Raw genomic sequence first — 15,841 nt, 5'->3', positions numbered from 1 at the left:
TTTCGGTAATGCCAAGAAAAATCTCGTATTTGCAAAGCGCTTCGCCACGCCAAGCCATACCACTCAGCTGAAGCGAATGGGAAGTGTCAGTCTACCCTAGACAGCGTTAATGGCGTTTCACCGCCGCTACTGCTGGTACCCGCGTGTAACTAGGGACGTTTTTCTGACCACTAGTTCAGTTAGTTTTTGTTACTCTTTCAGTAACGTTATATTCTAACGAAGAAATACTTATGGTGATCAGAAAATGTCGCCAGAGTTACTCACAAGCAGAGCAGATTTCTATAGAGGTGCAGGTCATCCACACAGATCGGAACGCGGTATCAGCGATTGAAGGCTCAGATTCACAATGGTGGCATGTGAACCCAACCAGTTTGTCATATGACAGAACACACGTTACGAGACGACAAAAGTGCAATAAATCACCACCGTCATTTCTCACATAAAGAGTAGCACGAGATTCTAGGACTACAGAACTCTGACAGTTCTCTACATTCGCATCGCATCCATGTTCAACAGACTGTCAGGAAGGTAATCTCTATACGTGAATTAGCTTTTGTACCTCGGTTTCTACGTCAAAATTTCAACTGCACGGAAGCCAAACTGTGGCTGCTGAAGCTAAATACAAATCTAACGGCGAAGAACATATTCACAATGCTCGTTATTGGTCGGAAGAAAACCCTCACTGGTTATGCCAGCAAAATTTTAGCACATCTGTAATTAATTATCTACATCGATACTCTGCAAATCACATTTAAGTGCCTGGCAGAGGGTTCATCGAACCACCTTCACAATTCTCTATTATTCAAATCGCGTATAGCGCGCCGGAAGAATGAACACCCATATCTTTCAGTACCAGCTCTGATTTCACTCATTTTATCGTGGTGATCGTTCCGCCCTATGTAGGTCGATGTCAACAAAATATTTTCGCATTTGGAGGAGAAAGTTGGTGATTGGAATTTCGTGGGAAGATTCCGTCGCAACGAAAAACGCCTTTCTTTTAATGATGCCCATCCCAAATCCTGTATCATTTCTGTGACACTCTCTCCAATATTTAGCGATAATGCAAAACGTGCTGCCTTTCTTTGAATTTTTTCGATGTACTCCGTCTGTCCTATCTGGTCTGGATCCCAGACCGCGAAGCAGTATTCTAAAAGAGGACAGACAAGCGTAGTGTCTCCTTAGTACGTCTGTTACATTTTCTAAGTGTCCTACCAATAAAACGCAGCCTTTGGTTAGCCTTCCCCACAACCTTTTTCTGTATGTTCCTTCCAATTTAAGTTGTTCGTAATAATAATTCCTAGGTATTTATTTGAATTTATGGCTTTTAGATTAGACTGATTTATCGTGTAACCGAAGTTTAACGAATTCCTTTTAGCACTCATGTGGATGACCTCACACTTCTCGTTATTTAGGGTCAACTGCCACTTTTCGCACCATTCAGATATTTTTTCTAAATAGTTTTGCAGTTTGTTTTGATCTTCCGATGACTTTATTAGTCGATAAACGACAGCGTCATCTGCAGACAACCGAAGACGGCTGCTCATATTGTCTCCCAAATCATTTATATAGATAAGGAACAGCATAGGGCCTACAGCACTACCTTGGGCAACGCCAACAATCACTTCTGTTTTACTCGATGTCTTTCCGTCAATTACTACGAACTGTGACCTCTCTGACAGGAAATCACAGATCCAGTCACATAACTGGGACTATAAGCACGCAATTTCACTACAAGCCGCTTGTGTGGTACAGTGTTATCACCTCGAAAATATAAATTTGTCATTATTTTTTTGTTTGTTTGCAGTTCTGGTGCAGCTCACACCACAATATCATACCACGGCGCTAGAAAAGAAACAACAAAATGTCGTAGCCGACCGATAAGGTGGACTATTGTGGGCAGACTGATAAAGCAGATAACGTTGTCAGCCGGGGTGTGAGGCGCTGCAGTCATGGACTGTGCCCGGCGAAGGTTCGAGTCCTCCCTCGGGCATGGGTGTGTGTGTTAGTCCTTATATAAGTTAGGTTAAGTAGTGTATAAGCTTAGGGACTGATGACCTTAGCAGTTAAGTCCCATAAGATTTCACACACATTTGAACATTTTTGATATAACGTTGTCAAACAAGTCTGAATAACCAAGAAAGAACTAGGAATCGAATGAGAAGTTGAGGCCATGGTGCTCGAGGAGCGATGTAGCACAGTTGAAGCACTAGTAGAAAACTTGACAATAAGTCGTGGATCATTACATTATGTCTCGCACAACGTTTTTGATCATGAAATGGTCACCACCAGCTGTATTCCACGACAGCCCACACCAATACCAAAAGCACGATGAACCGAGACAGCAACGGAAATGTTGCCACTGAGACAGGCCAGTCAAGAGGACTTCTCTAGCCCCCAAATCACCATGGGCAAGTGATGCATGTACCACTATGGCCCCTAGACAAAGGAGCGAAGCAAGTATTGGGACCGAGCGAGATGGCGCAGTGGTTAGAAACTGGACTCGCATTCGGGAGGACGACGGTTCAATCCCGGGGCCAGCAATCCTGATTTAGGTTTTCCGTGATTTCCCTAAATCACTCCAGGCAAATGCCGGGATGGTTTCTCTGAAAGGGCACGGCCGACTTCCTTCCCCATCCTTCCCTACTCCGATTAGACCGATGACCACCCTGTCTGGTCTCCTTCCCCAAACCAACCAACCAACCAAGTATTGGAAATATCTAGATTCACCTTTGCTGAAAAAGGCGAAGATCCAATCATAATTGAGCAATTTTTAATAAAGTAAAATCACCAAACATGTGTATTTTTTCAGAAGTTCTTGTTTAATTTAGACGACCAGTTTCAGCATTTCATTAATGTCATCCTCAGGCACCTGCATGTTAAAAACTAGTGTATGACAAGATATACCTCAGTTGACATTACATAAAATGAAGCAGATAATAAAAGTCCTTAGAACTTGCAAAGTGATAGTTATGTCTCCTTGAGATTTAGAACAGTGAGATTGGTGTAACTTGCTGTAATGTATTCGTTTACATAGCATTTTTAGACTGTTGCATTTTTTGACCCGAACTGACATAATCCCCAGGTCAAATTTGGGTAATTCGGTGTTTCGTGACTCAGTTCATTAGTTGCGTTTTGGTTGGTTTAGTATAGTTGTAGGTTTGTGGCCTTTACTTTACCATACACCTTATGGGGAATTTTATGGTGGTGTTCTTACCATATACCAATTTTTATGAGTTTTAAGGATTTTTGATTCACGTCTATCTGATGACAGGTGCGAGTTTTGGGTATGTTACGGGCTACTGTTGTGGGTCACAAATTTTACTGTGTGGCTCGAGATTCCTGGAAGATGTAGGCTTTTGCAACTCTATAGTTGTTTTATCCACTTCGTTTTCCTCATTATTTAGAAGGCTTTGATTTAGTATTGAGCCATTCCATGATTAGTTTACGGTATCAGGTCATTTAACAACTCCTTTTTCGTTCGCAAATATTGCTCCTTTTTACACCACTATGTTCCTTAATTAGTGGGCTTATGCTTTATACTCTTATTGGTTTTCACCACATTTTTCACTTGTTCCACCCCCATACTACCTTTTGCGATACAGCTTGTTATGTGTTAGTTCCTATTCGGATGGGTTTCGTCATTCCATAAATGACACGATAGTGTGACACCTTATATTCCAAAGGAAACAGTAATTACATAGTCAGCTGAGACTTTCGGTAGACTCTCCTTGATTAATATGATACTTGGGGTCCTTGTTTGTTCCATCGTAATATTTGGTCATCAAGTAATTGACATGTAAGGAACAGCAAATCACATCTTTTTATTTTTTTATCCACACCAATTATATCTTGAACTACAAGACTCTCACTGCCAGTGATACACCATCGTCTTTTTAAAACCAGGAAATCACATAAGTGCCCGAAGACCGGAGTAGCACAATCGAAGGACTAGTGGAAAATGTGAAAATCAGTCTTGGATCAGTTTTCGACATCTTCCTCGGAGTTTTGAATGCTACAAATGTGGCCGCCCGCTGGTTTCTGTGACTGCTCGCGCCCATTCAAAGAGCTCAGCGAAACGAGACAGCGTCGGAAATTTTGCAGCTGTATCGGGCTAATACAAATATTTCAATAGCCGCCAAATCACCATGATCGAGTAGCGGTTGCGTATCTATGACTCCGATACAACGGAGCAACGCAAGCAGCGGAAACATGTATCCCCATCGCCCAGAAAGCTGAAACAGCGACCTGCTCGTATATAAACAACATAGACTGGCCTAGGCGCCGCCATATTTGAAACCAATTGAAAATTTTGCCGCCATGTTTTGCAACGACAGGTTGGGAACTAGTCGTTTGTTGGCACGGGATCATATTACGTTTGTTTTTGCTATACGACAGCATCTGCTGCTACCAGTCGCAGAAACGACCCGTTTCGGGAAATGATCCCGAAAATGAAGTGCGTTTGTCGTGTACTGCGTATCAAGTGCGAGATATTTGCGATGTTCGAGCTCCTGCATTATTTTGGTGACATTGCTGTAAGGTCAACAAGCGTATTTTGGTAATTACAGATGCTTTATCCCTATAGACAGAAGTGAATTCATTTGTAACTTTTACATTCGGTTATTCTGCACTACTGGCCATTCAAATTGCTGCACCACGAAGATGATGTGCTACAGACACGAAATTTAACCGACTGGAAGAAGATGCTTTGATACGCAAATGATTAGCTTTTCAGAGCATTCACACAAGGTTGGCGCCGGTGGCGACACATACAACGTGCTGACATGAGGAAAGTTTCCAACCGATTTCTCATACACAAACAGCAGTTGACTGACTTTGCCTGGTGAAACGTTGTTGTGATGCCTCGTGTAAAGAGGAGAAATGCGTACCATCACGTTTCCGACTTTGATAAAAGTCGGATTGTAGCCTATCGCGATTGCGGTTTATCGTATCGAGACATTGCTGCTCGCGTTGGTCGAAATCCAGTGACAGTTAGCAGAATATGGAATCGGTGGGTTCAGGAGGGTAATACGGGACGCCGTGTTGGATCCCAACGGCCTCGTATCACTAGCAGTCGAGATGACAGGCATCTTATCCGCATGGGTGTAACGGATCATGCAGCCACGTCTCGATCCCTGAGTCAACAGATGGGGACGTTTGCAAGACAACAACCACCCGCACGAACAGTTCGACGACGTTTGCAGCAGCATGGACTATCAGCTCGGAGACCATGGCTGCGGTTACTCTTGACGCTGCATCACAGACAGCTGTGCTCAACGACGAACCTGAGTGCATGAATGGCAAAACGTCATTTTTTCGGATGACTCCAAGTTCTGTTTAAAGCATCATAATGGTCGCATCCGTGTTTGGCGACACCGCGGTGAACGCACATTGGAAGCGTGTATTCCTCATCGCCATACTGGCGTATCACCCGGCGTGATGGAATGGGATGCCATTGGTTACACTTCTAGGTCACCTCTTGTTTGCGTTGATGGCACTTTGAACAGTGGACGTTAGATTTCAAATGTGTTACGACCCGTTCATTCGGTCCCTACGAAACCCTACATTTCAGCAGGATAATGCACGCCCGCATGTTGCAGGTCGTGTACGGGCCTTTCTGGATACAGAAATTGTTCGACTGCTGCCCTGGCCAGCACATTGTCCAGATCTCTCACCAACTGAAAACGTCTGGTCAATGGTGGCCGAGCAACTGACTCGTCACAATACGCCAGTCACTACTCTTGACGAACTGTGGTATCGTGATGAAGCTGCATGGGCAGCTGAACCTGTACGCGCCATCCAAGCTCTGTTTCACTCAATGCCCAGGCATATCAAGGCCAGAGGTGGTTGTTCCGGGTACTGATTTCTCAGGATCTATGCACCCAAATTGCGTGGAAATGTAATCACATGTCAGTTCTAGTATAATATATTTGTCCAATGAATACCCGTTTATCATCTGCATTTCTTCTTGTGTAGCAATTTTAATGGCCAGTAGTGTATTTCTGACTCAAATGACATTTCACTCTTTGATATACTGTCTTGCATATTCATCAGACGTATCAACAGGTCGTTGGTATTTATAGTAAAAGCAAATGTTGAGTAAATAAAGATTTACAAAGTGCTTCGAATTCCTAATTATCGATATTGTTGAGGAAAACTGCATAAATGTAGGGTTCTTATTCTTGTAACGTTATGTTTTTTTGTGTGGCTTTGAGCAGTTGTTATGGAAGCCAAGACAGTCGTGTTTTACACCATATTGGTTTAGGATATTTTTGCTAGCAAAAGAGCAAATACGAGATCCCCTACGATCAGCTTATTACGTTGAATATTAATACACAGTCAGCGTGGATTCAGATAATATCGCTCTTTCCGAACACAACTAGCTCTTTATACTCATGAAGTAATGAGTGCTATCGACAGGGGATGTCAAATTGACTCCATATTTTTAGATTTTCAGAAGCTTTCGACACCGTTCTTCGCAAGCGTCGTCTAACCTGTGTGCCTATGGTATATCGCCTGAGTTGTGCGACTGCATTCGTGATTTTCTGTCAGAAAGGTCACAGTTCGTAGTAATAGGTGGAAAGTCATCGATTAAAACAGTAGTAATATCCGGCGTTCCCCATGGAAGTGTTATAGGCCCTCTATTGTTCCTGATATATATTAACGACATAGGAGTAGCCCTCTTAGACTATTTGAAGATGATGCTGTCATTTGCCGTCTTGTAAAGTCATTAGATGACCAAAATGAATTGCAAAATGATTTAGATAAGATATCTGTGTGGTGCGAAAAGTGGCAATTGACGCTGAGTAAAGAAAAATGTGAAGTTATTCACATGAGTACTAAAAGTCATCCGTTAAATTTCGATTCCGAGAAGAGTGACACAAATCTGAAGGCTGTAAATTCAACTAAATACTTAGGGATTACAATTACAAATAGCCTACGTCGGAACGATAACATTGTAGAGCAAACCAGAGACTGCAATTCATTGGCAGAACACTTAGAAGGTGGCATTCGGGAGGACGACTGTTCAATCCCGTCTCCAGCCATCCTGATTTAGGGTTTCCGTGCTTTCCCTACATCGTTTCAGGCAAATGCCGGGATGGTTCCTTTGAAAGGGCACTGCCGATTTCCTTCCCAATCCTTCCCTAACCCGAGCTTGCGCTCCGTCTCTAATGACCTCGTTGTCGACGGGACGTTAAACACTAACCACCACCACCACACTTAGAAGGTGGAATAGATCTACTAAAGAGACTGCTTACACTACACCTGTCCGCCCTATTATGGGGTATTGCTGTGCGGTGTGGGATCCGTATCAGGTGGGACTGACGGATGATATTGAAAAAGTTCAAAGAAGGGCGCCTCGTTTTGTATTATCGCGAAATAGAGGAGATAGTGCTACAGACATGATACGTGAATTGGAGTGGCAATCATTAAAACAAATGAGGTTTTCGTTGCGACGGGATCTTCTCATGAAATTTAAATCACCAGTTTTCTCTTCCGACTGCAAAAGCATTCTGTTGTTACCCACCTACATAGGGAGAAATGATCGTTACGATGAAATGAGAGAGATCAGTGCTCGCACAGAAAAATTAAGTACTCGTTTTTCCCGCGCGCCGTTGTAGAGTGGAACGGTAGAGAGATAGTTGAAGATGGCTCATTGAACCCTCTGCCAGGCACTTAATTGTGAATAGCCGAGTAATCACGTAGATGTAGATTACAATTGCGTAACCTCCTCTGTAATTCAGTATCGTACAGGACACCGTAAATCTCATATCAGCCAGCTACTGTCATTGCATAAAAGCAAGTCTTACTGTTTAACAAGCAAAACCATTCTTTTCATGGAAGAAGGCTTTCAAGTACCATTCTATAGTGGATAAAGTGAGACTATAACGTATTGTTGTGTGTAGTGCACTGAGCTAAAAAACAAATATCTACTGGCAATCTAATATTGCTCCTGTAAGGCTTATACGAATAAAAATAAATGAAACAAAATACGTTTATGATGTACAGTAACTGACAAGTTCAATAATAAACATTGCCGGTTACCTAGGCCTACAATTGCTCCTCAGCTAAGACTATATTTCTGCATTAAGCACCACAATTTACAAGAAAGGCCCGTAATCGCCGTTTAAACAGAATTATATTCGTGTACATTTATCTTACCTGTTTTCCTCTGCCCTTCATTGTTTTAGTTTTGCAAAAAAAATGGTTCAAATGGCTCTAAGCACTATGGGACTTAACATCTGTGGTCATCAGTCCCCTAGACTTAGAACTACTTAAACCTAACTAACCTAAGGGCATAACAAACATCCATGCCTGAGGCAGGATTCGAACCTGCTACCGTAGCAGCCCCGTGGTTCCAAAATGAAGCGCCTAGAACCGCTCAGCCACTGCAGCCGTTTTTTAGTTTCGCACAATTGATGTAACCTACAAGTGAAGTGCCGGTGATATTAGAAAAACAGCATTATTAGAATAGACTAATATCACTCCTCTCCAAATTCAAAGGAAATTTCTAGGTGATCAAAGCCAGTAAACCAACTCTGTCTATAGAAATGAAGGAATTAAAAACACTAGCTGCCTGTGGGCACTGATTTATAACAATGGTTCAAGTTGGACATTTATGCCGGACAGAGATTCGAACCCGAATTTTGAACTTGCCCCATTGATATAAATCAATGGCTAGAGACAGCTAATGTCTTTAATTCCTTTGTGTCTTGATGCATACAGGCTTCAGGATCAAAATGGTGTCTGCTTTTTCGGACATATCGAAAAGACACCACATTTATAAACTCGGTCTATGTCCCAACATTCTCAATACATCTCCCCTATTGACGGTTGACAAGTTCTTAATATCCTTTCTGCCACTTTGAACATAAACTAGACATGATTTACAATCCAGACTAAAATAACTCCACGTTATAATTCGATAACAAAAGAAAGATAAAGTTGCACCAACATGTTTATGAAGGTCGTTGTGTTATACCCACCTAGTTAAGAAGTTGAATGTGTTGACGTTGCCGGCCGGTGTGGCCGTGAGGTTCTAGGCGCTTCAGTCTGGAACCGCGTGACCGCTACGGTCGCAGGTTCGAATCCTGCCTCGGGCATGGATGTGTGTGATGTCCTTAGGTTAGTTAGGTTTAAGTAGTTCTAAGTTCTAGGGGACTGATGACCACAGATGTTAAGTCCCGTAGTGCTCAGAACCATTTGAACCATTTGTGTTCACGTTATAAAATTATATACCTCTTTGCGCTAAAACCTACCACCATCGGGAGAAGGTGGTGTTGAGTGTTTTTTTTTTTTTTTTTTTAATATTCGCCCGTAAGGGAAACCGTTGCAGAAGCATTCTAACGAAATCTCGAAATCTACTGTAAAGGTTGCGTGGGGGTGTCAAGCTGAAGTGTTGCTGGAGAATGTCCAAGGGATTGTTTATAATATCAGACAAGGCCCCAACTATTTTTCACCGGGAACAATCATTCATGCTGCTGCTTTTGTTACTAAATTTTCCCTCCCATCCCCCTTATCCTAGTGACTCGACATGCAACGATTTCTTCCTGTTTCCTTGCATAAAAAAGAATTAGTGAACTTCCGGTGAGAACGTACAGTTGTACAACAAAAGTCTCCGACAAGTCATGCGCAGCAGGGAACAGTGCGCTTCAGTCCAGGATGAATATGTAGGGAAGGACCAAATTTAAAGGTCACAGCTTGATGTTTCGAGGTGATAATCAAAGTTTTATGACTACCCTTGTAGAACGAACGACTGATGTGCTAGTACGACAATGTATTTCAGTTGGGCACTAAATCATCACAAGTTCAGAGATTCCTGTCGATTAATCTTGGAATACGGATAGTTTAGCGTGAATGAACTTTGCCTACAAATATAGCTCAACGTACATCTTGCAATCTTAACAAACACGAAGGTGAAACAGACTAGGATACAATCCAATTGGAGGATTAACGGTCGTTAGTCTGATACGCCAGCAAGCCTAGTGTAGTTTTTAGGCTATTTTCCACATCATTTAGGCAAATGGTGGGCTGCCGCCGTCACAGAAAATACGATACACTAACGTTTAAAATGCGAATACGCACAGAACAAAGTTCAAACGATTCACTAGTAGATGACGAACACGATTGCCCTCCTTTAAGTTATCTGAAGAAGTGTGGCGACAGGAAGGCCATCCGGCCTTAAAGTTCAGTTCAATGGAATTGTCAAGTAACGTAACACAGCTGATCTCATACTTGGCGATAAACGCCAGAAAAGTGCGAGAGTGTGCACGTAATTAGCTTCCTGTCGGTTTGAATCGTCTCTCTGTCGCTTATCTCGTTATCTGATCACACAGACCTCATATAAACACAGATGCCCCGGCGCAACGCCAGTCAGAGCAGAAGGTACATCACTACAACCTGTCTAAATCAGCCACGTGAAGATATCTTGGGACTGCGCTTGGTAAGCATCTGACAAATACAGCTTGGAAGCTTAGAGATCACTTCATGGCTAGTTAACAAGTCGTGTACAGTTTCTTCTAATGCCCAGTATGTCTGTGTATGACTGCCTGTATAATATAACATTTGCATCTGCTTGGACATTCCAAACAAAACGATTCTCGTTTCTTCTTAATTTCTTTCTTTTTTCCGATCTCGTTATCATGTGCAATGCAGCAGATTTTTGGTCACTGATACCAGATTTTTATTTAATTTAAAAGCCCTTTAGATTCTGTAACAGCTATCGCATGGTATTGCCATATGACAACAAACCGTAATTTTACGTATAATGTTATGGAAGCCACTCGTATAAGTATGGTGTTGCCGCCTGGAAACACACACAGTCGGGCTGCACCGAGCTAGACTGTGTTAAGCGTCATTATGTCGGCAGAAACAGTTGAAAATCTCTGCTGAAGATCGAGTGTACGTAAACATGGGCGAACGCAGTTGAAACAGTGATTTATATCTGCCACTTAGGTCACATCTATTTCGATTTTGACGCATCCTCGCCCAGGTAGAGTGCTGGGAAGGTTAAAAGTCGGTCGTAGAGCGACTAAAATTGAGCAGTCCACCAAGATGTGGACGACAGTCAGAAGGGAGCCACAGCAACACTGTGGTGGGTCCTCGCGACAGTGAAGGTAACCATGTGTTACCACGTCGGCCACGTATGACCAATACGGAGCCGGCAAAGGAAAACCGATACCCTGCGAGAAGCTCGCATGGATGAACGCCACACGTTCGTCGCCTCCTTAATGGCACGAAGTTTATTTGGTGTGGTCAGGGTGCGCCATTCAGTGTCCCAAATCGCGTAAACTTTGCGGCGGAAGACTGCTCGCAAATCGGTCTCTGGGAGGCCAATGTCCAGAGATGGTTTACTGGAGAGTATAGAGTGAATCATCGGACAGCAAAGCATCCAGGACGGAGTAGAGAGCAAAATGATGTGGAGAACGTTTTCGCGGCATCTTCTATTTACCGACTCTTACACAGTCCGCTGTCCCCAAGCTTGTATTCGCGTTTGTAACAAAACGTCCAAGAAGGTGTAAGCCAACTACCCTGGCCAGCAAGATCTCCGGATCTGTCCCCCATTGAGCATGTTTGGGACTGGATGAAGCGTCGTCTCACGCGGTCTGCACGTCCAGCACGAACGCTGGTCCAACTGATGCGCCAGGTGGAAATGGCATGGCAAGCCGTTCCACAGGACTACATCCAGCATCTCTACGATCGTCTCCATGGGAGAATAGCAGCCTGCATTGCTGCGAAAGGTGGATATACACTGTACTAGTGCCGACATTGTGCATGCTCTGTTGCCTGTGTCTATGTGCCTGTGGTTCTGTCAGTGTGATCATGTGATGTATCTGACCCTAGGAATGTGTCAATAAAGTTTCCCCTTCCTGGAACAATGAATTCACGGTGTTCTTATTTCAATTTCCAGGAGTGTATTTAACCACACCCTTTTTGTATGTCCTCCATTGTCAACATACAAGCAGTCAGTTAGTCATGAACAGGGGAAGGTTACTTCATCAGCCCACCATCAGTTGAGCTGCTCTACTTCGATTTTACGGTGGTATCTGTATAATGTTTGCAGAGTTCAGGATCGCCTTGATAACCGCAGCCTACACCAGACCCTCACCATGTTGGTGCAAATGGACTCTTGGATGGACGAGGTGGCGCTCGTGGTGATCGCCGCGGCGTTGGTGCTGTGGGTGTGCTACTTCCGGCACTTCAGCTACTGGACAGAGAAGGGCGCCCCACAGTCGCGACCCTGGACGCCGTTTGGGAACTGTTACAAGTCCATCGTGCAGAAACAAATGCTGTCAGAGGACCTCGACGAACTCTACCATCAGTTCAGAGGTATGTACACTGCAGAGAAGAAATCATCCATCTACAAAATGCTGTGGAATGCAGCATCACATTTAGATCAGCTCCTTTTTGGCAGTTTCCAACTGTCTAGACACAGGAATCAGTAAGCTTCTTTCAAGCCTGGCACGATTTACACATCTGTGATACGCAATAAAACCTCGTTACTCCAACTGTCTGCGAAAACCTTGTAATTCCAGTAACCAGTAAATCCATTATCAAAGACAAATTTGAATGTGCATGGGTTCCGCTAATATGTCAGTAAAAGGGCTTTCACTACATAGTTACACATGTAGGAAAGTTGTATCACTTTTTTGCTCCTCCTTCAAAATTTATCAAAATGAAGTTACAATGTTTTCATCGCCTACCATCGATATGTGAAAAATATTAAATTTCAGTGGTATTTGCGATCGGCATAAAACTGTTTAGTTCCTTACAACTGCCCTAGGAAGTAAGTTGGAAGACCGTACCTCCTCCAGTAGGACCTTACATAGTAAAGCACAGTGGTATTCATTCTTCATCACAGAAAAAGATCTAATGAGAGTAATGTGGTATTGCTGACGTGACCTGCAGGCGAACAGAAGCGCCAATCTGTGACGGACACTACACTCTATTTTACTCCACTGAATCGTAGTGATAACTGGCCTTCAATGCCACCTGAAAGCGAACAAACGGCAGTTTGAGTCATACGACAGTTCGTAATTTTGACGTAATCCTTGATTCACGCCATAAGCGTTACGAGTAACCATCCTCAAGTTTCTACAATTGTTCTCATGCAGGCCAGTGGTGACTGCTCTAGTTAACAGTATAAAACTTTCATGTGATTGCGTAAAATGGTAAGATTCAAGTAACAGTCTGTTCATTGCATTTAATGAATTGGGGCAAACCTCTTCGTCCGTAAGACAATTGTTGGGTAGTTTTTAAAAGATACAGATCATATATCAGGTGGAGTGCTGAGAACAAGTTCTTTCCAGGACTTTTAACAGTCACTAATTGGATTTTTTTTTTTAGATAAGCGCTACGTGGGCTACTACCGTGGACTTGAACCCCGCCTGCTGATCATTGACCCAGATCTCATTCGCCAAATACTGGTCAAGGACTTTGACTACTTCACCGACCGAGAACCTGTCCCTGCAGATGACCCAATACTGGAGGGTCAGCTGTTCTTCATGAAGGGCGATCGATGGCGCCGTCTGCGCAACAAACTGAGCCCACTGTTTACCAGTGGCAAGCTGAAGAATATGTTCCAGGTGAGCAGATGTTGCAATGAATACAGAAATTTATAAGGAGCCCAGTCACGCATTTTGAACAGCGTGGTCTTTCTTCTACCTGGGATGATAGTAAGATTATTAGGCATGATGATACGCATCAAACTGCCAGCTTTAGAAATAAGATATAATGCTGTGTGTGTTATTAGTTGGTGTCTATAGAAACCCTATCACTTTGGTGAGCGGGAACGCGCAATTTTTTAAATGGCTACAGCAATGGTTTTAGGTACTTGATAAAACAATGATGAACAGCGTGAGTGTCCTATTTTCGGACATTCGCGCCCCAGAAGGATTAGGCAAACAAACATAGGACTTATAATTCGGTAACATACGACGCTTACCAGTGTATCATAGAAGACCGATGATCAAGGTCTCACGGCCAGTTTTTATTGTTTTCACTCTTATGTTCACCATTTTTCTTTTAATGTTATTTTACTGTGTCGGCCCTCACCCGTAAAGGTGGCTGGCAACATGCTATTATTAAGCTCTTCAGGCAAGGAAATTTTGAAATACGAAGTTTAATATAAATACCAAATAGAAGATGGAATATTTCTACTGTTTTATGATTATTAAACTAGTTTTTACAGTGACCTTATTAAAACTACAAATAGTCATTGTAGACTTCAAAAGCTGTGTTCTAAGATGCTGAACTTATTAAAGGAAGTACTGCACTTTGATGACTGGAAAGGAATTGCAATTTACATTAGGTGAGGTTAAGTGGACTGGCTTCATGGGGGTGTAAGAAGTGAGTTACCACGGCGTCATGGTCAATGGAATCTTGATTTACATGGGGTGAGACAGAAGTTGCGGTGGGACAGAGGAGTTTGAGTACGGGTAAGAAGAAAGGAACTTAGGGTATATATCGGATACGTGCAATGTGTCGGTACAGTAGTGCTAAAGTTTTTCAGTATTAGAAATTGGGGGGTTAGGCTTAGGGTAGTAAAATTATTGGGGTCTGTTTTCTGGGAAGCACAAAAGGTAAGCAGAGGCGATCAGTGTAGATGAGGATGAAGGGTAATTTGATCAGTTGATAAACGATTATTAAAGAGGAGGATAAGCGTGATCGGAAAGCAAGATAGAGTGTACATGGCTCTGGAAGGGAAGTAGTTTGGGGGAGCGGAAACCTAGCTAACTCTGTAGAGAACTATATGTCATATGAAGGCTTTGCAGGTATGGAGGATGGTGAAGGGATGCAATTTCCATGTACGGACGATTAGTAGTTCTATTGGTTCTACTTTACTGTGGGATAAATATTGGTTTCACAGTAGGGGATGGATGTCAACTACTAATTTAAGGAGGAAAGTTCGCCGTGGTATTTTATCGACCTGGATATGTTGGTTGTAAATGTAGAGGCAGATATTTTGGGATGTGTCTACTGTAGTTTCATGGTTCTTGGTACAGTTCCTCATAAGGGCCAATGTGTTTGACGAAGATGTAACCTCCTTCATTCAGTTTTCGGTGGGAATTTTCTGATGTTTAGAGGGTCATAAGTGGTGTCATTAGAACACAGCTGTGATGATTTAACCATTTCAGTAGTGCCAAGGATATATAGAAATGTTGGGAGCTGTTAATGGTTACATGTAGTGGATTATTGAGCGAGACAGGAGCAACAAGTTGACGTAGTTAAATGTAACTGTTTGGGTTTAGAGTCTCAGAATGAGATTAGAATGCCACAAACAGTTAACTGTTTTTACAAGTCAAGGGACAGATAGATAGCGAGTTTGTGGTTATTAACCTGACGAACTAGGGACTGTGTGAGGAGTCGAGTCTGACCTGGAGGACTCAGCCGAATCTGCGTTCCCTTCGCAGACGCTGAACGAGTGCGGCAGCGAGATGGTGGAGGTGCTGGCGGACGCGGCGCGGGAGGGCAAGGTGCTGCAGTTCCGAGAGGCGTTCGCCCTCTACACCACGGAGGTGATCGCCACCCTCGCCTTCGGCGTCAAGCTCAACTGCCAGAGAAACCCGGACTGCGACTTCAGGATGTGGGGCCGCATCCTCTTCCAGCCTCGGGCCAAGCCCTTCAAGGAGATCGCCACCGAAATCTTTACGCCTCCGCTCAAGCGGTACCTCGAGTGAGTAACTCATTTTTTCACTGTGGAAACTGTACCAAAATTTAAAATGGAATTCTGGACTTCAAAGCACCATGAAAGTGTTAAAATATTCTTATATATTCTTTTACTGTTGACTAACTGCATATCAGCATTTCCTTTCTAGTGCCTTCAAGTCAAACCTTTGCTCAG

The 15,841-nt window shown here is 43.2% G+C and overlaps 1 protein-coding gene across 3 annotated transcripts in view; it reads left to right on the top strand.

Moving 5' to 3' along the window:
* Nucleotides 1-15,841, top strand: part of LOC126272800 (probable cytochrome P450 6a14) — a 179,031-nt gene that overhangs the window by 69,650 nt on the left and 93,540 nt on the right. The window contains exons 1-4 of one of the 3 annotated variants that reach the window (XM_049975960.1): nt 10,370-10,441; nt 12,062-12,327; nt 13,345-13,583; nt 15,411-15,673. The exons of the other annotated variants lie outside the window; for them this stretch is intronic. Of the exons in view, the coding sequence (XP_049831917.1) occupies nt 12,108-12,327; nt 13,345-13,583; nt 15,411-15,673 (722 nt within the window). The 5' untranslated portion in view covers nt 10,370-10,441; nt 12,062-12,107. Of the gene's footprint in view, nt 1-10,369; nt 10,442-12,061; nt 12,328-13,344; nt 13,584-15,410; nt 15,674-15,841 lie in introns of those variants that run through there. 3 annotated transcript variants of the gene reach the window in all.

Source organism: Schistocerca gregaria, chromosome 5 (genome assembly GCF_023897955.1).
Source record: "Schistocerca gregaria isolate iqSchGreg1 chromosome 5, iqSchGreg1.2, whole genome shotgun sequence".
Taxonomy (NCBI): domain Eukaryota; kingdom Metazoa; phylum Arthropoda; class Insecta; order Orthoptera; family Acrididae; genus Schistocerca; species Schistocerca gregaria.
The sequence above is the reverse complement of the archived record's forward strand: the minus strand, read 5'-3'. Positions and strand labels throughout refer to the sequence as shown.